This window comes from Triturus cristatus, chromosome 4_1 (genome assembly GCF_964204655.1).
Source record: "Triturus cristatus chromosome 4_1, aTriCri1.1, whole genome shotgun sequence".
NCBI lineage: Eukaryota > Metazoa > Chordata > Amphibia > Caudata > Salamandridae > Triturus > Triturus cristatus.
In genome coordinates this window covers 1,129,303,369-1,129,330,081 of record NC_140585.1, presented here as the reverse complement: position 1 = coordinate 1,129,330,081, position 26,713 = coordinate 1,129,303,369, and the positions used below count along the sequence as shown (strand labels likewise).

General features: G+C 44.8%; 1 protein-coding gene across 7 annotated transcripts in view; it reads left to right on the top strand.

Annotated features, from left to right (window-relative positions):
- The window catches only part of CADPS2 (calcium dependent secretion activator 2), a 1,645,358-nt gene extending 1,624,724 nt beyond the window's left edge, over positions 1–20,634 (top strand). For 6 of the 7 annotated variants that reach the window (XM_085654189.1, XM_085654188.1, XM_085654187.1 and 3 more), the window contains 2 exons: positions 16,928–17,032; positions 19,923–20,634. In XM_085654189.1, the coding sequence (XP_085510315.1) occupies positions 16,928–17,032; positions 19,923–20,087 (270 nt within the window). In that variant the 3' untranslated portion in view covers positions 20,088–20,634. The remainder of the gene's footprint in view (positions 1–16,927; positions 17,033–19,922) is intronic. The other variant, XM_085654190.1, reaches the window with a different exon arrangement.
- The last annotated feature ends 6,079 nt before the right edge of the window (positions 20,635–26,713 follow it).

Here is a 26,713-nt window from a genome sequence, read left to right as displayed (position 1 = left end):
TCGGGGCTAATGCTATGCTCTAAACTTGCTCACATGCCACCGACGGACTTATGAGTCCGAAGACAAATATCTGGCAATGGCCCGATGGACAGCGCACAACGTTATGTTAATGCGGCGAGCAGGGGGAAAAGTAATGAACACTCGCCGCGCAGAAATACCAAAGCAAATAAGCCGAGCAGTACCAGCCCCCGTTCCAAAGCCTGCCTGAAACAATAGCCAAGCATCCAAAGGGGCAGCCTGCCCCACCCAGCAGTATTGAAGAGTAGTGCAGGCGCAGTGCTAACCCCTGCTATCGAACCCGGTCCACTCCCAAGTGAACACGATGGTGACATGTTGTGTCTGGCAAAATATCTAGTGCCTTAAAGAATGCAAGGCTGCTCAGCACTGCGGACAAAACCGGCCAAATGAAGTGCAATGGCCAACGAAAGCGGAAGATCCTCAATCACATTCTCACAAACCTGACAAAAGGAAGAACGTGCAGGATGGCAGGCCTCATCAGATATCTCTCATGGGGAGGGCCACACAACTACCATCTCTACCGATGTAAACCACACATGCGTGACAAACATGAACACAGGAGTCATGCAATTGGAGGCTGCACAACCGACCCCCCCATTCCATCTGCCACCATCAAAATCATTTGCTACCGACATGGCAAAACACCCTCTCTCCTCTGCACCTCCGCCCCCCACCCCGTGCTTAAGCACACCTGGATACCCAGCCATGTGCGCCCTGGACAACCCCAACACTCCCCGGCCTGCTCTGCTCGCCATACAAAAAATGTCTCCACGCAGAGACAATGCAAATAGTCCAAAACAAATCAGGCACCAACACACTAGCAACTGAAAGCCACCGTCCAGGCTCACCGATGGACGAAAAGCCAAGACAAGGAACACTAACCACTAGATGGCACACGCCAAAATGCTAACGGCTCTACAATGTCAAAATGCAGCTAAAATGCTCTGCTCCGGACCCATGCGAGAAATCTCGTTCGAGCACCTCCACGTAGACAACATGACACCATCAATGCAAAACGCTGAAAAGAGTACCACCACAACAGGCCAAATGGGCAAAACGAACAACTGCCACCCGAAACACCGCAGTGCACTACCCGGGATTACGATACGGCTCCATATGATGAAGAGAACCTGCGAACCCTCGCCGCGCTTCACTGCCTGTACGCCACCCCCATGATGGGAGAACGCGGCACACATGGCCCCAAGGCTCACCTTTAGTGAAGAAATCTCAGCACCATGAAGCAGACAACATCGAAGGACCGTCTCTGTCCACACCCGGGCTCCGCCCGAAAACTCCTACGCTGCTCCCCGAAAATATCGTCCTGCTTCTCACGGGAACGCCGATCGCTGCAACATCGCATTTGGGATCACTCTACTCCCGCCTAATGATAGATCACCCATGCAATTGCGCTGCTCCTTCTGCCATCGCCGCTTCTGCTTTTCGGCCTGCTTCCCGCTTTCACGCCTGCAGCAAAGAGAATAAAAGTGAAGATATCCTCCACGCATGGTCGTCGCTTCTTGCCCTGGACGGTGACATCAGTCCGCCGCACCCTGCAGAAACAACAAAAAGAAGGAAATAAAATTACAGCCTCCTAGCGAGACTGTTGTGCTTAAGGCAAACAAATAGTTAGCAGCCTCCCAGGGGCTGCGTCCGGTTGCCTGTGAGCGCGGGACCAAGAGACCGCGTCCCGCGCTCCCCGGCCTTTTATCCTAACCCTGGGGGCAGGCCAGTTCTAACTGGCCTGTCCCCTGCCGCCCCCTTGACCCGGAAGCACCTTAATTGATTCCGGGCCAAGGGTTCCCTGCCGCCACCCAATCCCGGCCGCGACGCGCCCACCGCGTCACTCTGACGCGGTAGACTCGCCGGGCCGGGCAAACAGGCGAGAGGGGGGGAGGGGGGCGGTGCCCCGCCATATCTGCGGCGGGGCCGATACCGGCACCCGCCTTTCTCTTACGGTAGGGGGTCTGGGTGGATCTGGGTTTGTGTAAGGAGGTCTAAAAAAAATATATTTTAAATAAACATGCTAGCATTTATTTGCAGGTTGACTAATGTTAAGTGGTGCAGGACACCACCGTAGTTACTTCATAACTTCATTTAACCTGCAAATAAATGCTTGCCCGTTAATTTAACATTTTTGGTGTGATTATTAGTGCCCAGTAAGTAAACAGCTGCTGCGCCTAAAGGTCATGAGGGCTGAAAGCGGCCCCGGGCCCTACTTTCAGTATCACTGGTCTCTACGAAGATCACAGGGAGGCATTTTGTACCTTTCATCGTGGGTGTGTCGCTATTGAACTAGTAAACGTTTGAGAAGACAGATCACAACCGAAGGGAAAGCCACAGAATCCGCCACATTCCATTTTGAGCACAAATGTTTAATTGCCCTATTTGTCGCAATAACTTTTACCGAAGAATATTGCACGGATGGTGTGCCGGGTACAAATCCATTCACTGGGTTAAGATGAAAGGGAAGCCGACAGGTTTTTGGGGGGCTCCGCTCAGACTGCACACTTCCCGCTGTACCGCAGCCATTAGCAGCGCATTCAAGCCTCACTCCAGGCAGGGACTTGGTTGGGGCTGCTTTTGAGAAAATGTTCAAAAACTTGCCAGCGCTGCCTGTTTCCCAAAAGGCTAGTGTCATATTTAATTGAATCATTTTCAAAATGTTGGAGCTAATGTAAGGAAATAAACGGATTCCTAGAATGAAGTGTATTTGTTTTTGTGCTTGGAGGAGCGCCATAATGGCATTCCTTAACTACTTCTCTTTAAGTTGCATGAAGTGAGCCCTGTGTGTTGGTAAATCTCCTTTCACCGACGCTGCCGAGAAACAACTTTAATCCTTGTTAGGAAATTGCCGCGTCTCGAGCTGACAAAGAGCTCACGCCTGCGCCATTGTGGGAGCTCGGAGGCCCCGAGTGCGGCCCTTTCCAGCTGCAGGGACCCAGCCCGGCTCAGCTGCACTCCCGGGAGCCGGGCCTGTCAATTTCTATTCACCGAGGAGCGTTTTCAGGCCTGTGGCAACGCAGGGCACAGTGGGGTTCAGAGGCAGCCATTCAAGCTGCGCCCCCTTTCATTGCTTCACATTGTTAGCTCCACACTAAGGGCCCGCCAAGCGGGGTCGGGGTTTACGCAGGCTGATGGCGGGCTGGTGAAAGCTGCTGGACGGAGAGGGGTGGCCTGGCTGCAGCGTCGCCGCCGTCCTTGCCCAGTGTGGCGAGTGTGGGAGCGAGGGAGCTGGCCTCCTCGACCCAGTCGTTGCTAAAAACGCACAAGTGCGGCACTTCCCGCTATTACCACCCCTTTGGCTGTCAATGGCGCCTTCAGAGCGCTTCAGCCCGTCCTCTGCTCTGAAGATGCGGCTAGATTGGTTTTGAAAACTTCACCTTAAACACTAGATTAAGCTGATGTTCTGTTTTCCGTGCTCCCGTTGATTTGTTGAACCTTGCAGGGCCTGGCTGCGTGGCGGGGAGACGGGCCGCTAATGCGCCGCGCCAGCCTGCAGTCATGCCCGGCAATCTGGGTAAATACAGGGGTCTCGGAGAGTCAGCCCCAGCCTTTCCTCTTCTCGCCTTTTATACTTTACAGGAGATATCTCGGTGATATGAAGTGAGTAATGCGTGCCCTTACAGGAGCCCGTCGAGCCAGAAATGCGAAACAAAAAATAGCTACTTTTGTTATGAAGTGACTGGCTGCTGTCATACACGGACACGGGGACAAAAGCCGCCGTCCAAACATTAAGGACTAATTTTCTGCATTGGCAATAGTTCTGACAACCCTGTTAAGCTCCGTGAAACTACTGCTCACCTCCCCAAGTATCTTTCAGGAGGAAGCGGAGGCCGAGCCCGGTTTGGATAAGGCAGACAAAGGAAGCCAGCAGGAGCATTCCTCCCACCGACAACGAGAGTTTGAACTATCGCGTTATTGGTCATCCTCGACTGCAAACTGAAGCAACGCTCACCTAAGATGCATATTCGAAACTATCACCCAACAACACATCCTTTTATAACTAAAACCAGCTCAGTATAATAAGCTACAGCCAGTGCTTATTTTGTTAAATATTCATATACATAAATAAGTAAATAAATAAGTTTCAGTGCCAAATTTGTTAGAGGGAAGATGTCAAATTTTTCACCAGTTACCTGGCCCACTTGCACCTCTGACGTTGCTGCCCTCTCTATTAGGCTTGGGTGGTAAATTCCGTTCCGCTCGTGGAATTTGGGGAATTTTGTGTTCCGCGGAGAACGCGGAATTGCCAAAATTCCGCGATCCGTGGCATCGCGTAATTTTTTGCTTGTTCGCGCTTTCAAAATGCTTGTTTGCGAGATATTTCCCCCTGAGCATGCAAACAGCGTTTGCGAACACGAAAAAAGCATCGTGAACAAGCAATTCCTCGTGTTCGCGGAACTCTGCGTGCTCGCTGAGACTTTTTACCGTTTCCGGACCTTTGCGTAGCGCGACTACGCAAATTCCGGCCACCCCTACTCTCTATCCTGTACAGGGCGCAACGCCCATAGGGCTGAAACGGCGTCAGCCCCTTCGTGTGTCTCAGCCCGGGCTGCTGCAGCTCGAGCTGCTGTGGGCTCGGCGAGACAGTGTCTGGAGTCTTATCTCCGGCACACCCAAGTTATTCACAGGTCCTTAAAGACCATTTGCATATTTACAAAGCTTTTTAAACAGTTTAACAAGGCTTAGTTTTTTTCTGCTTCCTGTACCCTCTGGGCCCCCACTCTGCCTATTCCTTACATTTGGATTTTACATTTACTGCCGTACTGTGAGAATGCATTTCATGAAAAGAAATATAAAGTAGAGTTGCCAAAAGAAAAATACCAGCCATTTATTGTTTAAAGAGACTGCAAAGGCCTCCTCTTGACACTAAATAGGGTGATAAATAAAATCCTATGTATTCAATTGTAATGTGACTTTTCTGTCTTTGTTCCCTTTTATTATCAGTCACGGATCATTCAGGCAGCCCCTGAACACAATTAAAAATGCTTTCTATTTATATTTTCTGTTCCAAATATGCACAGATAAGTGCTGAAAATAGGCTTTAGATGACTGCTTATTTTTGTAATGTCTGGGACATCAATATAATGAGCTGGCAACCCCTGATCACAAGACTGGACGTTTTTTACAGGATGAGCCACCCTCGATCCCTAAACAGGACCGGATTGGGAATGCAAACCGGCCATGGCAATTGAGTCGGGGGTGGGGAATTGGGGGTTCGCGTGGAAAACACTGTAGCTGCTTTTGGTACAGGGTGCCGATATTGCAGCACTGCTGCTAAACCAGCCCCTTGTACCAAAAATGGTACCCACCGGTCCGCTACGGCCAGTCCGGCACTGTCCCTTAATAATGCCATAATAGCAATAGTTTAACTTATATCTGAACCCCTATGCCAGCCCTCAATAACATTCTGAGTTCCTTCAAGTGTCTGGGAATGCACCTAGATTCAGACTACTCACTCCTCATTCTCGCCCTTCACTTCTCACAGCGATCACAATGCACTCACACTTATCACCATGCACTCACACCATTAACCCTGCACGCACAATGGCCACACAGCACTTATGCCACTTGCCATGAACTCTCACCGTTCTCCCTCCACTTACCCTGCAGTCACATGAGCACACAGCTCACTCTGCACTCACGGTGATCACTCTGTACACACAATTCCCTTGCGCTGTTCACCCTGTACCTCACCCTGCAGTCACACAAGCACACTACTCACCTTGCACACATGGGATACTTCACCCACCTGTCCCCTCACTGATCACTCTCCAATCTCACTCAAATGAGCCCATCACTAACCGTACATTCATTTGTCTCACTCTGCACTTACATCTGCACCCAAATTCATATGGTCACCTCACTCACCCTGCAGTCACTCCTCTCACCCTACTCTCACACTGTCGCATCACTCACCGTGCCTTCACATGGGCACTCCTGTCACCCACAAAGCGCAGAGGGTTAATGTGCCTGCTACAAAGAAAGTGAACCACGCAGATCACAGAACTGAGTGTGAGTAAACTACAAGTAGCCCTATAAAAAAACGTAATGTTTGTCAGAAGGGTTATAGAGAGATGAGGTTCATTGTTGGCGAGTGGTAGTGAGGGAATTCATTGGGAAGGAGGAAATGGTGGAGAGGCACCATAAAAGACTGTTGCACTGTGTGTGAATAGTGCTAGGGCAGCCCTGGCTGGAAGTCTTAGCCCCCATGAAGTTTGGGCCTAGTTGTGCCCCTGCTGTACCCCCCTATCCTTGCTCTACTGTCTGTTCTCACTCCACTCTGCTCCTCTATATTTCTTCTGCCACACATCGTACGTTATCTCTCGCCTCTACTTAGAATTTGCCTTGTCTTTTTTCTCAAAGACTCTTTCACTTTAATTGCAGAAGTTTACCACACAAATCCATTCCAACCTCAAGAAAACGCAACATTTTAAAACTGAGGTTAATTTTACAATTGTTGCATTATGTGTGTGTTTATTTAATTTAAAATAAATGCAAGTATTAAAACGGGCTCAAAACTGCAGAAAACTTTACAAAATATCCATGAGTATGTCAAAAGTGCACATGTGCATATTACTTTTGAAAACAGGTATCTTTCTACAACTTTGAATGCACAGAATTCACAAAGTGCTGTAGGAGAGAAAATTGTTCTCATGGGACACAGCTTACTATGAAAAGTATTTTTTCAACGAAGGTGGTAACCTTGGCACCAGGGCCGGACTGGCCGTAGCGGGCACCAGGCGTTTCCCCGGTGGGCCGCTAGAGTGGGGGCCGGTTTTCGGACCCTGGGGGCCGTTTTTGTTACCGGGGGTTGGCAAAATTGTCCGAAACTGGCCCTAGCAAACGGCTCAGCCGTTCCCCCCCATTCCCTCCGGGGGCCGGCCAAGCAGTTCACCAGGGCCGGTTTCGGTTCCCAGTCCGGCCCTGCTTGGCACCCTGCAATGCCTTTTGTATAGTAGCTCCCTTCCACACAGACTAAGCCCCCCACTATTTTGATGTATTGCGAAAGATACCACTCTCAGAACTGCAGTCTGGTGTTTAATTTCAGGGTTCTGGGATGGGCCTGGAGTTTCTTATAGAGTCAGGCTGTTATAGGCCACTGGCAGCATTATATACAGCGAGTGGCACAACATTTTATTTTAAATAAATCCGAACTGACGCCAGCAGGACTGGCAAGAAGACTCCTGGTCCTAAACCAGCAACCATCAGACCAAATGAAGAACTAGAGGGTTGAGCCAAACACCACCCTGAGTTGAGTCTGAAAAATAATGGAGTCAAGAACTGCTTCTAGTAAGAGCCAGGCATCTTGTGTCGATACAAGACAAGATAAGTAAAACAAATAAATAATCACTTAGTTTGCGCTCGCCGCATAGCCGACTCGGCAATGCGGTGAGCGCAAGGTAAGTCGTTTTATTTATTTTATTTTATTTAACTTATCCATTCTTATTTCGACTTCCCCGCCCAAACACTCCTACTTGTGCTGGCTGCGACTGTATAGTGGGGAAATTTTTTAGTAGTTAAATCTCAAACATTCTGAGGCTCATTGTGGAAAATTCAAGCTAGAAAAGAAGCGTGATTATTTAGGTATCGGGAAGCACACTAACCAGTTAGCCCTAATCCTCGTTGGCTGCCATAGAATTTAATTAGTCCCCAATCAAGCCTAAGCCAGTTTATGCCTTTGTTACTTTGAGACTTCTTGGACTTGATTACAAATAAGGGCACACATGCTTCCATCACCACAAGTTCTTTTGGGATCCTGAAGCAAACATCTAAGGTTGTTTCCTGGTATTTCCTGTGTTACTTTGAGACTTCTTCGACTTGATTGCAAATAAGGGCACACATGCTACCATCACCACAAGTTCTTTTTGGATCCTGAAGCAAATATCTATGGTTGTATCCTGCCACAGCTATTCAGCATGTGGCTGACCACAAGCACTGTGCCATCGCAGCTGAAAACGCATGTGGTCACTCTTCAGCTGAAAAAGCCTTTTCTAAGCCCGGGTGAATCTTCTGTCATTAATCAGATTTCCATCTTATCTCATCTAGAGAAACGTCTTGAATAGATCGCAATCAAGCAATTTAAGCACTTTTTAGACCAGTATCCTCTATTAGAACCTTCCTAAGCTGGGTTCTGATGAAAATATGACAGAAAAGTGACTCTTCTGGCCCTGAGGGTTGTCAGTGTCAGTACCTAATACTTCTAGAATTATCAGTGGCATCATAAACCCTGTCAACATGAAGAACTTAATCCACTTGACCAGGCTGTCAGATCTGTGAGCGGGAATGGTGGCCCACAATAAGAGTGCTTAATTTCTATCCAAACTCACACTAGTTTTTGTTGAGTCACAGTGCAGGCCAGAATGACCGCTGCTCTATTATGGAGCTCCCTCAAGGCTTCGTTCAGCATGGCTGCTTACCATTGTTCCTATGGCCCCACGGATTAGAAGCCACCGACAGTCATTTTTCTCTGACATGACCTATAGGCAGATATTTTTGTAAATCAAGTTGTCTAACCCCTGCAGCATCTTCTGTCACAAGACATGATGACAGAAGATGCTGTGGGGGTTAGACACTTTGGAGGTTGAACAACGGGTGCAGCAAACTCCCTCGGGTAATTTGGGATCATGGAGATGGTTTTGATCATTCTACTCTAGATTATTGGCCAGAGGCAGTGGGATTAGCCTTGAGGCACCTGAACAAATAGAAATGTGGAAATCCAGCTGTATTAAAAGTGAATTGTTAAAAGGTTAGGACATTTCCAGAGGCAAAGATAGACGCTCACCCGACCCCCCAATTATTTGCTCTTGGGGGTCCTTGAAATCACTCTTGGTTAAAACTGACACACTTCACGTTAGCTTTGCAAGATCAAAGGAAGGAGAAGGGAGCTGTATTATTTAGATTGGGGATGAAAACATTCTAGCTAAATATCAGCCTCAAAGATATTCATGCAAATAATCTCCAGTTTCATCAATAGTTTTCAGCACTATATTTTAGAATGACTGATTGATTGTTAAAAATTGCCTGTGATCCAGCTCTAGGCCAACACTCTTACCCTTGGTTATCCAATGGGTCTTTTTATGTGACTAAGAGGTAAAGGGAGTTAGCACTTGGTCAAACACATATCATTAACAGTGTAACCCATTTGACTACACAATAAGGTCCAGAATCAGTAGCAGTCAGGTTCATATAAATCAATCTCAATACCATGCTGTAAAGGTAGAAAATAACAACTGGATAGCCAAACCCCCTAAAGAAGTTCAGGCGCAGCAGTATGAGACAAACAGGAAGTTCAGTCTCAGCAATAGAAAGCATTAACAGCAGAATCTGATGCTCTGAGAAAAGTCTTCGACCTTCTCTTTTAAACATGATTAATGTCTAATGCAGCAGCGGCTCCTCCGCAGTGGCGAAGGAGCGTTGCACCACTGGCTCAGAGCCAGCAGCTGAAAAATAAAACAATATTTTATTATTGTTTTATTGTTCTGCTGCTGGCTGAGGCAGCATGTGTAGGGAGTGGAGTAAACTTCTAAGTGTGTATGTCAGTTTGGCTGGCCGTCTTAGGCTGGCCAGACATGCACAGTTAAGCTTCTACAGCCCAGCTGTATTACACAGCTGAGTTGGAGAAACAGCACAGACTCCCTATGCTTGAGTAAGTGTTAAACCCGCCCACACAGGCCAATCCCCACCTGCTCTCATAGCATGAGAGCAGTGTGGGGATGGGAATTCCATAGGGAGTCTCTGATGCTGTCCAAGTGACTGCTGGTACCAGTAGGAAGAGGAACACCGAATTGCTAGGCAGCTGGCAGCTTCAGATGTCTTTTTAAAAAAAATATTAATGCCCCCGCGCTCCCCTTCCTGTGGTGCCCCGTACCACCTCAACCCACCCCAACCCACCCCATTACTCCTTGTTTGTGTCACCATCCACTGGTCAAAAGTTTTCTAATTTAGAGTCTAAAACTGATGAGGATGGCTAAGTCTAAAAGAATCTCAGAAGGTTGGGAAGTCAACAGGAAAGTGCCAGCATTTCAGAAGCTTGGTCATTTGTCTTCTAGGGAAATAAGTGTTAGCCTAAGCCACACTCAGCAAAGAATCAGAGAGGTAAGCCTAGAGGTCTGAACCACTCAAAGTCCAAGGAAAAGTGGCCAACATCAAAATGTGAGAACACTAGTGAATACCTCAAGAATCGTTTGGGTGACAGTAATTGATCACAACATCAGGGGCTCCATTGTCCTTTTCATTCTCACAGTGTGAGTTGCAACATTAGCAGACTCTCCCAGGCGAGTCCTGAGAACTACATTGACCTTGTTCACCTGCAACACTTCGATTCATTACTGCAATTAACCTCTGGATCTTCACATTCTTTGTCAAGGTCGTCTTCTCAGGGTCTCCATTGCTAATGCAGAGTTACTAATATTCTCAATCTAACAAAAACATAGAAAGACTCACAAGCAGAAAATGTAAAACAGTATTTATGCAGAAAGAAATACAGGCCTAGTTAAGTCAAGTTAAGCATCTTATTCAATGGTGTACATTACTACATGTTGTTAGTGCACACATAACTACAAATGAATGACACATGAAACTACATAAATTCAGCATTAGATTCATGTTGCACTTCAAGAAAATATAAAGTAACTTTGAATGCATGAACACAAGTATGATTAAGAACTCCATTATGAATACCAATGTGAATACATTAGTGCACACATTTACATAAATCTCTCTCATTTCTAAAGTAAATACATTTTAGTAGCGTGAAGATTGTTTATCAAATCTCTAAAGACTATATTAATTTAATAAAAGTTAAGGCACACAGTGTATATGATTCATAGCTGTACAGTGAATGCACTTTAGTATTAAATTAAAGTTCAACCATTTACATTAAATATTGTTAGGACTCACAAGTATGTAGTGCTAAGTGCACATATATATTGTGTATTTATGGCATGTGACCGTGAAGCCAAAATTACGCTGGTCCACCTGTGAACAGCAGAGTGGAAAGTGGAAAGAGGAAAGGTAAAGCCATAACATTTTAACAACGCTGAGATACAATTACTAGAGCTTAATTTGTAGAAGAATAACTGCTGGTATTAAAGCTCTGCTTAGAAGCCCGCAGCTGGCACTGGTGCGCTGAATACCAAGGCTGCATAATCTGGAATCCAGCTAATGCCTCTTTATCTCTATCATACACTCCCTGCCTCTTTATCTCACTCTTGCAAGTTTCTACTTTGTTCCTCTGTGTCGGAGTTTCCATCTTTTACTTTCTCCTTCTTTCACTTTTGTGCGTTTTCCCTCTCCAGAAATGTCTGATACGGAAAAGTAATTGCAGGTGTGTCCCACTGGCTCAAATTAAGCTCTGATACTGCCTACTTTTGAGTATTGATAATGGTCTGGCTCAGCTTCATTTCAGTTTGGTTTACTTTCCCTCTTATCTTTTGTCGTTGTTCAGCACAGTCACTTGCAGTTCATGATTTTGGCACATTTCAGCTACTGGTCATTTGAAATTTAGTTTTTAATTTTTTCCTGGTTGGTTCCATTATCCTTTCTCATTTTTCTTGCAGTTCAAGGGCTTGCAATTGAATGATTGAAGTGCTGGTATTCCATCTCAGAGTACCTGTTTGTTTTACAGAAGTGCATTTACGCCCCACTTAAAAGTCTCACAGCCTTGCTGAGAAGTGATGGCACTAACTCTCAAATGAAAGAAGAGCAGGTGCTCAGTACCAGATAGTACCTGCCAATTTAAAGCACTGAGTGAGCTGGAAAGGGTGGGGAAGGAATGAGGTTTAAAAAAGAAAGTGTGGCAAAAAAGGCATATCCAGCAATCCTTACCAATAGGCGTGGCATTTGTAGTTAAGGGCCTGGTTTATACACCTGAAGTAGATTGCATACTTGACACACCATGCCCCATGACCAGTATTTTGGTTCATAAGTGTTGTTAGCCAGCACTTCCAAAGATATCACACAACAACAAACAAGTGCTTAAATTACTGATTTTTGTCAGCATCAGATAAATTAGTAATAGTTCTCTTCTCACATTCAATTTACTCTGCCATCTCAGATTTGTGTGTTAGTCACATCCCCATGTTTCTCCCCACATCTTACCTATTGCACACTTCTACTCCTTTTGTTCCACTCCTTCTTCTACTCTCTTCTTCTGCATATTCTTTTGTTTCCCTCATTTCACCACCCCTCTAATAAATGGTCACACACACAAACACAAATTGTTATCTTTTCCTTTGGCTCTGTCAATATTTCAATAGGTGTGTACCTCTTTCATACCTCATTCTATTAAATCTAATTATGACTGGCACATAGGTGACCATTACTCTTTATCCTCTGCGGAGAGGCCAAGCATTGGATGAGCAAATAGTTTGAAAATCTGACATACAATGTGAGGTACTTGCACTGCAGTAGGCCGCAGAGCCTCAGCTCCAGAGTCCTCTCTATCATGCCCTGTCATGAACACCCATGCACACCCTGAAGTCCTATAGGTGGCCCTGTCTACAATGTGAGCTACACAAAGTTCATATGTTGCATGAGAACAAAACTACTTAAATACAACATATGGGAACATTATAAAATCGTAGAAGAGAGGAATAGGTGCCATATCCATGCACCATTAGATAAAACATGTGAAATGTAAACAGGGAAAGCGTTGCTGACTTGAAATACCTTAAGGGTTCTTGGACCCATTGACGAGAGTGAATTATGTGTTTTTGGTTAAAAAGTGAAGACAAGATTATAGGGCATGATGGCCACCCCTTTCGATGTCAGTTTTCACTGCTAATACATAGGGGTTGATTCCAATGTCGGTCGGAAGGGCTCCCAATCGGATTCGGGGTTCTGAATCCGATCCAGAGCCCTTGTTTCCGACGACTCGTTCCCAATTCCGAACGACCATGAACGATGCCTGGAAAACAGATCTATTACTTGCGGAGAGATTCACTTCCCGACGGTCGGCGTCGTTCCCAGTTAGATTGTCCCCGTTCTGGAGAACGCACGAGTATGTGAGCAGATTTACTCCTCCGGTCCTTGTCCTCGGAGATTGTTTAGAGCACCTGCAACATTTGGTACTCACCTAGTGTTCGTGGACTTATAAAAGCCCCAGAAAGAAGTTTCCTATGTTGACTCAACACCCTTTTGCACATCTAACAGCCTCACAAGATTCGGGTTGAGTTCCCCCCTTCTCAGATTAAGCCAAGTGTTGGTCCTGATGAGAATCCCTGTCTACAAAGGGATTCGAAACGCGTAGACCTTTTTCACCTTTGGCCAATCTTGTGTAAAATATAGTACAGAGATTCACAACTATGCACAGTTTTGTTTGTTGATGGCCTTCGTATAGCGATTTATTTATTGAGCATCAATGTTTCATTTTGTATGTTGTTGAGTGAGGATGCATGTGTAGTACGATTGTTGTGCTCATGGGTGAGTGTTATATTGATTATAGTGGTGTCCAATTGTACAAATTTCAGCACAAATGTCGATATTGCTGTGGTAATTGTATTTATGTTTTTGTAATGAATATGTTTTGTCAATCGAAAATGCATTCAAATGTAAACTGAAAAATAATTCTAAGTTTAAATCCAACGGAACAAGTGGTTGTTAGTGTGACTGTTTCACTCAGTTCACTATTCAAAGTCTAGGTAAGTTACATGCAGCATTGGCGTCTGCTTTTGTTCTTTCATGGAAAACATTAGGGCGGACCGAATCAGTTCCGGAAGGCATTCGGACAGGTCAAGCCTTTCCGGAGTTGATTTGAACAGCTCTAAGGCCTTGGTTTTCAAATGAGAGAGTACGATGACCGATTCGGACAGCCTTTCAGAATCGGTTTACATGGAACAAAACGGCTGACGGAATCAGTCCCTTCAATCGGGCCCCTTCGAATCTTGCCCATGGGGGTACCCATGGGTCACCCCTTTCCAACCATGTACAGTGTGGCAGGCACCATGAGGTGCCTGCCACAAGGTGCAAGGTTTTTACCACTTACCCCTTTCTTCAATAGGAGCCTTTGCTCACGTTCGAAACACAGGCTCCCATTGAAGTCAATGGGAGTTTGACGAATCGTAACCGGATGCATACCGATGCATCGTACTCCTTCGGTCGGACTTCCCCGATCTGAGTCGTACAGAAAGCATTCCTGAACTGATTCAGTCTGTATGCTTTCCTAACGAGATCGGAATCGGGCCCCAAGACTGGAAGGACCCACCCAACTTAAAGCACTGTGCTATTTTAATGTTGAATGCTGAAACAAAAGAAGCTTAATAATATACTCTGCTGCTGCTGTTTTGTTGCTTGAGCTCTATTCCAATCCTACCAGGGGCGGCTCCTCCGTTGGAGCAGAGAAGCTTTAGCCCACTTAAAATATCCCTCAACCCCAGAAAAATAAGATGGTAATTTATTACTATATTATTTTTCATCCCTGTCCCAAACAGAGCATCAGGACAGGGGCGAGGCCGCTGCTGATTGACAGCAGCCTGCCACTCAGCAGGGAGGAGGTTAGGATTGTATGGCACTGTTTAAAGTGCAAATGTGTTTTTGACCGGCCGTTTTGAGATGGCCAGTCACACATGCATACTTTAAACTGCTCTAACCCAGCTGTCTTAAGACAGCTGGGTTAGAGCAAGCGATAGCCTCAACAGTGCTGTGGAGAGCCAATGGAGGCTGCTCCCTCCAATCAGGGTGCTGCTTTCATGCCAACCGCCACTGAATCCTACATTGCAGGAGCTGAACTATCACAGTTTGTCTGCATTGGCCAAGCAATCTTGACATGTGGCAGCTATTTTGGAATGGAAAGGTTGTTCCTAAATACAAAACTTTCTAGGCTGTGAGAGGAATACTCACTTACTACAACTATGTGGCAATTCAGTATTTTTTCAACCCAATGCACAAATGTTCATTAATTAAGTTGTAGGCGCTAGAGGCTGTTCATGGATGTGGAGTCCTTCTGAGCCGAAGCCGCCAATCCATGTTGTCTTTGGAAGACTGGAGGAAATCCTTTTTCATGACCCACAGGAGGTGAGAGGAGTATTATGCAAAAGCCCCAGTTTTCCTTCCACCCATGCAGACCCATTTTTGCACTGCTGCCTCCAATGTGCTACATTCCAGTGCTCACAAAAAACTGCCCATATTGGGCAGGGCTCCTCCTCTCCATCTTGTGGGCGGGCAGGAATGAGCTGCAGCACTGCTCCCCAGTGGGACTCTCTAAAGGACAGGTAAGTTGGAAATCTTGGCATCAGGAAGTTACAGATGGCATCTTGAGACTGGGAAGGGCAGCTGTGGACCAGCATGCACTCCTTAGGAAGATGCTACTAACAGTTTATTTTCTGTTAATATTTATGTCCATGTTGCACCTACTTCCATCATTTTAACATAGCACACAAATGCATAAAGAACATAAAAGAGTGTTGTTTACACACATTAAGACAAGCGTACACATCCTATAACTAAAAACCAGAGCGGGATCCTGCCTATGAACGTACGCTAAATGCTTTATGAGAGATGAGTAGAGTGGAGGATAAATTATCTAAAGTTGAAACAATAAGGAGGCATCGCTCTCCTGTGGTGATCCCAAGCAGGGATCCACTGGGCAGAGGTACCATTGGAAAAGGGAGAGTCTTCCCTTTCCAATGATACCTCTTCCATAAGAATCCTTTCTCAGGAGGCTCAGATATCCCCCAAGCACTAATTTAGTGAAAGTGAAACAAGCCCTTCAGCTTGTTTTATTTTCACTTTTGTATGTAATGATAGCAGCGCACTCTGCACGCTGATCGTCATCGAATACAAAAAGAAAGCTAAGGCTGTTCAGGAAGCTCTTCCTGAGCAGCCCAAGCCTTGGAGATTAAAATGGACACTAACCCTCCCCAGTGTCGGCCAATGGCAGACACCCACAAGTAAGTGGTTAAGAGCAAATTCAGGGAAAGAGTCCTAACGTGATAGCACATTTGGTGAGCGTGAGCGGGCATTCGCTATTTGTGTTCTTCTGCATTTAGCGCTTTTTCTTAGCCCAAAAAGCGTATTCACTTCTATTTTGGATGCAAGGGTGCCTTTTGCACTAAGAGAATATCAGTAAATGACGGTAGTAACTTGGGGGAAAATCCTACTCCAAGACCACATCTACTAGCTCGAGGGACCACTCACAGTCTTTGAGACAAAAAAAACCCTTTGTACATGAAGCCCATTATTTTTCATAATTTATACATACTATATTAACTGCACAAATGCTAGTCCCCTAAAAATGTACATAATAATCAAAACTTACTGATAGTAAGACAGAAGAGGTTCAGGGTGTGAGTTACTTTTAATTTCAACTTGGAAAAAACATTGTAATTATCTTATATTTACCTTCCTCATTACACTTTCTAAAGAGACGTCGGCGACATAGTGTTTGTCTGTGCTCATATTCCCATTAACCCAAGTGGGCATCCAATCAAGCCCCTGCTGCTTCTATATATTTTATAGACACGGATCCTTTGTATAGCGAGGCTGTCCTTCCTTACCCAAAGTGTGCAGAAATCACTCTGCTAAAATAACCCGTGTGCTGCAATTAAAACGAAGAACTCTTTGCAAATATGTTTCTAGAGCATTTTATAAGCTGTCCTCAGGTTCAGTGGCCGCTGGGTTTATTCATGTCCAGTGCATTGCATGCCCGGGGTCATTTACAGCCTGCACAGGAGAGTGCCAGGCTGCAGGGCAGTGTTTGGATGATGCATCTCGGAGGCTGAGTCACATACAGAACAGTCCAGGTCAAGTCATTTGATTGCCTGAGAAACCACGCGGTTCACTTATCAGAAAATGATAGCATTATTGACTTTAAGTGCTGATCTGGGATCATTGCAGAGTGTTTCATTAGCACTCATTATTGTATCTGTTAAATGGCTACTGCTGAGGTGTTTCTTCTCTTCCTTTCCAGCAATGGTACTGCAGCTCGATGAAGGTCCTGTGCCTGTGGCTGGCTGACAGGATAGACCTTCAGCTCCACGTCTACCAGCTGAAGACCCTGATCCGGATAGTCAAGGTACAGCCCAGTGCGGCGGGGGAGAGAGATGGTACAGGCACGTCACGGGATAGGTTGCGTTTGAGAGGTAGCTCTCTTACCTCTGTCAGTCACAAAGACAACAGCACATCATGCTTCTAAAACAGGTGGCAAAAACACAGGAATCAGGCTAGAACCCAGTGAACGAATGTGGGTCTATGTCATATTGGCAGAAAAAACCTATTCTGAAGGAACTTTTCCATCAAGTCGGTTTCCTCGTAGGTCTCTACATGCTTGACACCAGGATGTTACATGGATCAAGATGAAAGCCATCCTTGTTGACAGATATGGTAAAATCCAGATTTTTTGTCTGAGCCACATAGATCTGAGATGGTGCCTATTGATCTTCTTTTTATCCTATTCTCTTTATTTTTGGTTCCTCTTCCAGCCCCTGCGGTCCTCTGCCTATTTCGGGGGAGCGGGGGATCAGGGGAACCAACAGCCATCGCTTGGCTCTCGGAGCCCTCCCTTCATGCCCCTTCGCTCCACTGCACAAATGACATCACTGTTGATATCAATGTGACCTCACCATTGACATCACGCATGCACCACACCAAAAAATAAACATAGAAAACACCGTTTTTCTAGACACAGCGAGTTGAAATTGACCAGTTGTTGCAACAAAGGTGAGAAGGCTGTGAAGGTAGAAGTCATTATTTCTATATTGAATGTACTTTTAATGCAGATTTAGCCTTTCATTCAGCAGCAGGACAAGGGGGAAATTATGTGAATCCTTTTTTTTCTGTTATAACTGTTTGGCAGAGAATTACCTCATCACCCTCTCCAAATTCCCCTCGCAATTTTACTCCTTCCTCATCCCGGTGCACCATCTCAACCATGCCCCACCAGTCTTCCTCTTTTTCCTTTCTCCCATTCATCGTTTGTGATGCACCCTTTTTGGCACCATTGATTGGGATTTGTCAAGAGTCATGTTAAGGAGAATTGGACCTCCTGACCTATGGATTAGTGTATAGAGCTAAGCTATCCTTACACTTGAGTGACAGTACCGCCAGCAGCAACCTCCTAATCTAAATTAAGATGTCTTCCTTTTTCTATAGTTCACCCAGTAGAATACATTAAATAAGGTAAACAAAGGAAATAAGGCTTCCAATCATTTTAAACGGATAATCAGTAACATTCCCAATAGTTTATTCTTCATCAGAAAAAAAACAAATTTTATTTGCATACAGAAATATGTTGGTATATTTTCATCATACTCTTATACACCTACCACACCAGTACATCAAGGCCCTCATTATGATGTCAGGCGGATTTGTGTCTGCCCGACATCGTTGCGGAATAGGGACCGACCGACCTCCGCTCGGCGGTCTCAACAGCATCATTAGGATGTGAGCGCACATGGTGCGTCGTTCATTCTCATTTCTCTATGGGGATCTTGTGCTACGGCCGTAAACTGGCCGTAGTACAAGCTCCCATAGAGAAATGGGTGTTTTTATTAATCCCTGAACCACGTGGCAGGCACCTGACAGTGCCTGCCATGCGGCACAGGGATTGACAGAGGGGCACCATAGGTGTCCTCCAGGCCTCCACCCAGAGGCCGCTGTGGCAAGGGGGCCCTGCTAAAAGTCACTTTGCAACAGGTTTTTCATGTCAGAAAACCTGCCATAAAAAACCTGCCGGAAACCGACATCATAATCCCTATGGTGTAAACACCATACATACTGGATTAAGAACGCCCTCGACTGGCCGACGGGCTCCTTGATTCCATAGGAAGCCAGTCAGTCTGAGCGACCGGTTTCAAATCCAGCAGCCTTCATCGTAATAAGGTTGTCGGATTTTGAAGCCTCCGACCTACATTGTAATAGGGTTATCGATAACAACTGACCCAGTTTGACAAAATGTGGGGCTCATGCCTTTAATTTCACTCGAGAATTAGTGAACTCTCCTGCCGAAATACCTCCAAGTCCTGAGACTTGTTCACCCGTAGCCCATGCACAACCAAAATGAAACAGAGGGTCAACCGTGAGCTGTTACCTCCTTTCGCTCAGTTATGCGGCCATCTGCCTCTTTCTCCAGTGTTATATAGACTCCTGCCCTCCTCCCCTGTTATTCCCCCTCTTCTTCCTCCTCTTCTATGTGCCTTACCTTACTTATAGGCAAGTGTAAGTGTATCTATCTAAACTCAACAAACAAGATTTGAACCATGAATGACCCGCTTGGTCCTGGAAGTCAAAGTCAGAGACTACACCCCTCCCTCCACATGTGTAAATGGCATGGCTAGGGTGTGCTGGTGAAGATGTTTTGAGCACAGCCACGGGACCAGCGCAAATTTCTGTGGCAGAGCTGATCACCCAACCTTCATTAACCTTTAGCCATGTGAAAAGCACTTCCATCACTCACTGCTACATAATGGTTTACGTTCCTAGGAAGAAGTTGGAATTCCATATTTACATGGGGAATACCACTATTGCAGAGCACCCATCTGAACATTGAATATTACCACAGGGACCTTGCAGGTCAATGTGTAAGGCAAACACATTTCATGTTTGCGTAGCGGCAAGCAGAATTGCTGCATGTTAAGCAGATTTTCAGCCAAAGCACAGTTTGTAATAGGGCCACCAGAACCTTAATATTGCTTTAGGAATTGAAGAGATCAAACTCAAGAATCAGAGGGCTGAATTTAGAATTCGCCTGACGTTGAGCATCCACCAGTAAGTGGCGGATGTCCTGTCCGCCCCTTTAGAGTGTATTGATGTCTATGCATTCTAAATAGGGTGAACAGGACATCAGGTGCTTTTTGGCAGATGTCAAACATCCACCAAACTTAAAAACAGGCATAAAGTCTTTAAATTCCTAATGTCACAAATCAATATAGTTAATATGTAATCTGTTTCCTATTTCTTATTTGCAGAAAACCTACAGAGACTTTAGGTTGCAAGGCGTGCTTGAAGGAACGCTGACCAATAAAACCTATGAGACTATCCATAGTCGCCTTACTGTGGAAGAGGCCACACTGTCAGTGACCGATGGAAGCGGGCTTCAGGGAATCACCATGAGGGACAGTGATGAAGAGTAGTCCCAGAAGAAAGAATGTGTTACTACAAGAAGACTACAACTGAATGTTTACTTTATACCTTGTCTTTCACCTGTTTTTATATTTGTTGCCTTACAACATTGCCATATACGATACATCTTTAATAGAAGCCTCCATTTTATTAAAGAAGAACAAAAATTACGTTTTAGAAAAAACATAAAAGCCAAGGAATTTTTTGAAGATTCCAAGTTTCTCATAGAGGGAACTGTTTATGATTGTGAGCCTGCATAGGCCTGGTTTGTGAGCGCCATCTCCGTTTTTTACATTTATATAGTTGACATTTATTCTTTTATTTCCAAAGTTAAGTATATTCAAGTCTTACATAATAACAGAAAACGTGCCTCACCCAATATACTATGATGCAAAGAATATGTATTTTTAGAAATCTCACTGTGCCAATTGGTCAGACCTGCTAATGTTGTTTGTGCCTACCATTCCATGTATTCTTAGCACTGTGCTTCCAGTTTGTATACAACAGTATCTGCCTTGAATGGTGTCTGACAAATAAAGAAAATATGGTTTGACTGAGGGTCTTGTTTATTCTTTCCTACGCCTTTAATGAGTTCCAATTAAAGTGTTGGATTGTAAATGGTTTTAGACAAAGTAGCTATTGTTTTGCTCCTACTGTGTAAGGAAAGGGTTCTATCTCTTTCCTGTGTGGTAGCCACAACGCAATGGTGACCCATTCCCAAGAACACTAGGATAAAGCAAAGTATTAATGAATAAGGACTTTTTGCAGATATGACCATAATTATTTTGGGCCCTGGACAGTTCCACATATTGGTCTTCATAAAAGCAAATGTATTCCTGAGAATACCTCTCTATGGGCACTTCAGACTTCCGTCAATTGCAGATGATGCTGGCAAACCAGTTTCAAGGTTTTCCTTAAGTCTGGAAGTAATGTCCTGGCTGCAGCAACAAAGCATCGCGATTTCTTTGCAAGAGTGTTTTGGGTCACGAAGAACTTATACTCTGTGTCTTCAAAGTGACCACCACCACTTGCAGACCTGGTGAGAGTGCTGTGGCTTCATTGGACATGAAGGTTTCTTGGCTTACTCAGATGTCTCGCAAAGAGTGCCTAGTGCAGATGAGGAATCGCTTGCCAAGCCGCACTTTACGAGCACCACAGACCTCTCCTTCCTCTCAATGTGCCCTCCACCTGATAGTTCAGAGTATCGCACTTGGTGAGCATGACGGGATGAGTATAGGCCTATGATCACGACAAGAATGTTCAGTAAAGCAATTTATATTAAACACATTAACACAATGGCAGTATTGGGACTATTGTGCACATAATCTACTTAAAGAGACTATTTAGGATAGAAGACCCACACTGACATTTACAAAAAACTCAAACTCTTCATAATCTTTGCTGTTGAGCCTAAAAATACCACTTCATATATTTTACTGCTGTGATTAATAGGTCTTGCACTCTTTCTGCAATCCCTCAGTATACGTCTGTGTGTAGGACACTCTGCCACATGCTGGGTGGTATTAGAACTATGCCCAGGTTAATCAGGAGGAAATCATTTAACCCTATTGTATGGCATGTACTGTCCAGCAACCTCTCTATCATTATGGTGCTAGTTTAGTCTATGGAACATTGAAAACACACAGAGGGCCTGGTTTAGGGTTTGGCGGATGGGTAATTAGTCACAAACTTGATGACATCCAGTCCGCCTTATCATAAATGCATTTGGATATAATGACCTTCTCACAGCTCCGAGGTCTAGGATATTATGTACGTGTAACAAGGTGGACAGGATATCCGTCATGTTTGTTACAATGTACCCATCTGCCAATCTCTAAATCCGACCCAGTGAATCCAAGTAAGAAGTCAAACATACATATATTCTAGAATGCTGGTCTTTTGGTGGTTTTCTCTAGTGCAGGCTGGCCAGCAAGATTCATTGTTTGAAAAAACTAACTCTGAAACATAATATTCTACACACTTATTCACACTTTCTGTCCAGGTGGAAGTGATTAGGGCTTTTCGTGAATCATCCTAGACCTCAGGGAAGCTTATTTCCTATAAAGCCTCATCAGGACCTAACTGGGGAACCAAAATCAGCCCTGGCAAAAATGCTCAAACCAGCCGCATTCCCTTCATCTCCTTGCTCTCTCTTTCCATTCATTAATTTCTCTTTAATTCTCTCCACTCTCTCTTTTTCCTCTCTGATCACTGTCTCTCTACCTTACCCTACATCCCTCCCTTTCTCTCTCTCTCTTCCTGTGCCTGCTGAAATGAACCTCGAACGGCTGGGGAAAGTGACAGAGTCACCAAGAGGTGCCCTGGGGTTTCAAAACCGGGTCTTCAGCCTACTAGGGAAATGCCCAGTGGAATAAAAAGCCTGTCCGGCCATGGGCCAAATCCAATTATGTTTAGCTTGCCTGTAGAGATCTCCCTGTTCCGGTCGTGTTTAACCCCTTCGCTGCTGCGGACATTCCGCTGCAGCGCTGGGGGGGGCAGGGGGGCAGCGCGGTGGGCCGGTGCTCATGACGGAGCCGCTCCGTCATGAGCCACAGTTGAGCTGTGCTCATGACGGAACGGTTCCGTCATGACTCCGCCCATTTGCGTTGTCCCCTCGCACAGGCGGGGAAACAGCGCCGCGCAGGCGGAGCGGCCGCCAACAGGATTGTCATGACGGAACCGTTCCGTCATGAGCACACGGCAACCGTGGCTCATGACAGAACGGTTCCGTCATGAGCGGGGAAGGGGTTAAAAAAATGCCAAGCAAGTACAGAAACACTGAAATGTAGCCCCCAAACACAAGGACACACACTACACATAAAGAAAATGTAAATTGTAAAAAGATTGTGAAACAAATCTCGCTAGGCAGAAATCTACTGCATTATACAAAGACCGTGATGCACAGATTAGAGGCAAAGATTGTGTGTGTATATATATATATATATATATATATATATATATATATATATATATATATATATATATATATATATATATATATATTTTAATGGATTTTTATATAGCGCAATCTTGACCCGAAGGTATCAGAGTGCTTTACACGAGCACCAGTTGCAGTTACATGAGGACACATTCATTTTTGTTAGGCACAGGGAGATTAAGTGATTTGCCCAGAATCACAGGATGTTGCGCGACCTTGCCGAGACTCGAACCCGGTTCCCCAGATTTGAGGTTGACCGCCCTAGCCGTTAGGCCAACTTCTCTCCCCAATATATCTGACGACCTTATGTGTGTCATCAAGTAGAGAAATTGTGAGGAGCACATGCAAGATGTTACAACTTCCCCTTCTTGCCAGGGACCCCCTGACAGCTATAGTAATCACAATCTATGCATGCACAGCTCTTGAAATGCCTTTTCTCTTGTAGTAATTGTTAGCCAATCCCACATCCACCGGAAGTGATGCGCCTGTTTTTCAAAAGGAAGATTGCCGAATTATCTAAGTCGGCGAGAGTTGTGTTTTCAGTACTTTTCCTTTCATCCTGGCTAACAAAGCCCTCCTCTTGGGTGCAGATGACTACATGAACATATAACTGGTTTTTGCCATTTTTTAGATCAAAAAGAGATTATGCAGACGACAAGTGATTAAAAAAGGTGTGTGAAGCACATCTCACTTTTGTCGTATCTGTTTCAAATACAAATACAAACTCCAGGTCTTCACCCGAAACCACTTCCACATTCTTCCACATGGCTTTACAAAGCCATATAAGCCCTACTCCTTGTATGACTGTTGTGTCCCTATATCCTGGGGAGGGACAGCTTCTGACAGTTCACCTTTGACGTAGACTTGTGGCATTTCATCTCTTTTACCTTTGACGTGTACCTTGCCATCTGTACTACCTCATGTTTATGTACACTGATGCTTTCTTATGGCATGTGAGTATGTTCAGATATAACATGTTATATGTACGGTTGACCAACAATGTCTTGGACTGATAACCCTCTGCTCTTATACTGTAGGCAATCAAACTCACATTGGTTATAATCATTGCCCTTTGGTTAATCTTCACGGTGCTTGGTTACCATGATATTTGGTGCCCAGCTCATGATGTCTGGTTAGTATAGCGTCCTCCCCAGCCCTGTGTCATGCCATTGCCCATGCCACACACAAAGCTCTGTAGTACACGTCCTTATTCTTCAGAGTGCAACCCTTAACTGTATGCACTGCGTCATGACATTTCTTAACCACACCCAGACACACCCAATGATTACATCATTCTCCCACAGTGTCCATCAGGGACCAGAAGGGTCCCACTATTCATACTTCCAAGACACTACAGTTAGCATGCCTCCTCAGCAGGCACCACTGAATACTTATTTTTTCTTGTTTTCTTTCTTAATGGAAATGTTTATTAAAAACTGTGTCTTGTCTATTAAGCTCAAGAGCAGACTTCATGGTATGGAAGCCCGCCATGAGCTTCTGAATTATGCAGAAATGAGTACTCTATCAAGGGAAGGAGCCAGGTTCTATATTTCACTTTGTAGATAATGAGACTGCTTTTTAATTAGATTGTATGTTCAATGTTTGATATTATTCACCCTTTTAGCATTTGTCTAGGCTAATGATTGAATCGTTGTTTTCAACGCTAAGATAGCCTATAATAAAAATATATAACTACTGTATTTTTAACGTATTAGTGTGCACTTATTTCTGGTGGGGGACTACTGAGGAAGGGGCCCTACAGAAAAGTCTCTGGAAAGTGTCTCTGGCAGGTTCTATTGCTTCGCTATACGTTCCTATCCAATGAGTATGGCCCATTGGATGGTTTGTCAAATACCTGTCCATCTCATAGCTCCAAAGGTGGTCAGCCATAACCATGATACACATAAACATGGGAGATCTACTGGATGCCCCCCCCCCCCGCAAATGTGATTCATGCCCTCAGAGTGCCTCACAACACTGGATTCTAATAATTGACACACATCTATCTCATCACCAGTATCCTCTTTTCACCCCAATCACACAAACCATCTTCTCCTCAGCTCTTTACCCTGCTCAGCTAAATGTCTCAGAAATATTTTACTGTACTAATTTAAAGTATTCACACGGACCTATAGCCACAGCGCAGCAGAGCACTTCACTTGGTTTCAAGGACTACCTACTGTGCCACCCGACCTCTGCTTTTACTTATGTAATGCCAATTCAGCATGCAACACAATTACCTACACCAATCACCACTTTGGTACCCCTGCCTCCGTTAGCCATCCCAGCCATTAATGAAAATGGAATGATAATGAAGACTCAGCCACACCAGCTGCCCTCCATGCATAATTTTCCACTATCGCTCACACATCTCAGGTTGCCACCATATGAGAAAGGCAGGCCTTCTCCTCCTCAAGTCCTTCATGACTATCCCTACCCTATATTGACCCTTCTCCACCTACTCTGGTGTTCGTATCCAAAACTATCACTATCCCCTGTAATGCCTCCTCATGATCGTCTACCACCCTCACAGCATTGCTGGATCATTCTTAGTTGGTCTATCGAAATACCCATCGTCATTCTAGGTGATTTCCACCTTGATCTCAACAATGTGACTTACTAGATCCTAGTTACATGATTTCTTTTCGGCCATTCACATATTAATTCTCCCTCCCCACCCAGACTCTGATAATCCACTTGATCTTGTTCTCCTCTGCAAGGCACCCACCCCCAAGCTTAACTCATCCAACTCGACTTTGCCATACTACACATAGCAGCCACTACCCAACACCCTCAAATCCACTGAACAACATCACATTTCCATACGGGAGGACCCTCCCAGAATCATCCCGACTTTCCTTGACCAACTGCACAACAACCTCAAACTTGTGCATCACTCTATTTAATCAATGTCGTTATTGACAGTTGAAGGACAGCCTTTAGCAACCATCTTCCGATATATGTTGCTTCTTACCAACTACTCCACCTCCTCAAGGTAGGAAGTCTCCCTCAATTTGCTTCCCAAAAACAAAAAAGTTTGTCTCTTCTCCATAAATTGCTTAAATCTAGGCTTGGGCGAATTTCTTTTAATTTCCTTTATACAAAAATTATATGAAATTATGCGTTATTATACAAAATGCTATTTTACACTATTTTTTATCTTAGTGCGAACTACATCGCGGCATTCATTTTTGGCACCAAAAAAGTAGTGCAAAAATCAGGTTGACATGAACACCAGCTGCTCGTTTGCATTCTTCCTGTACTCCTGTGATAGAAATGTTACCAGAACAAAGTCTCATTCGAGCGACATGGTGTAATCTCAGGCATTTCGAGTAACAATCTTAACACGAAACGTTGAAAATTACTCAAAATTAGGGTGCCATAAATGAAATTTCACCCGGTCTTTCTAAAATCAAAATCGATGAACACCTAACTGTATAAAAGTTTGCTTGAGAACGGCTCGCTGTTGCACAAAACACTGTTAAACCTTAACACACTCACCCTCTAGTGACGTCCCCAAGCTTGCACCCACAGTGACTTGCTCGTACTATCAATAGCTTCTTAGACCCACCTCAACTCTGACTCATTAAATCCCCCTCAGTCTCTGACTTTAAAACATATTTCTCCACCATAATCTCAAACTTTAGAACTATCAAGGATTTCATCTCATCTTCCCCACTACCACAGTCCTGCTTCCAA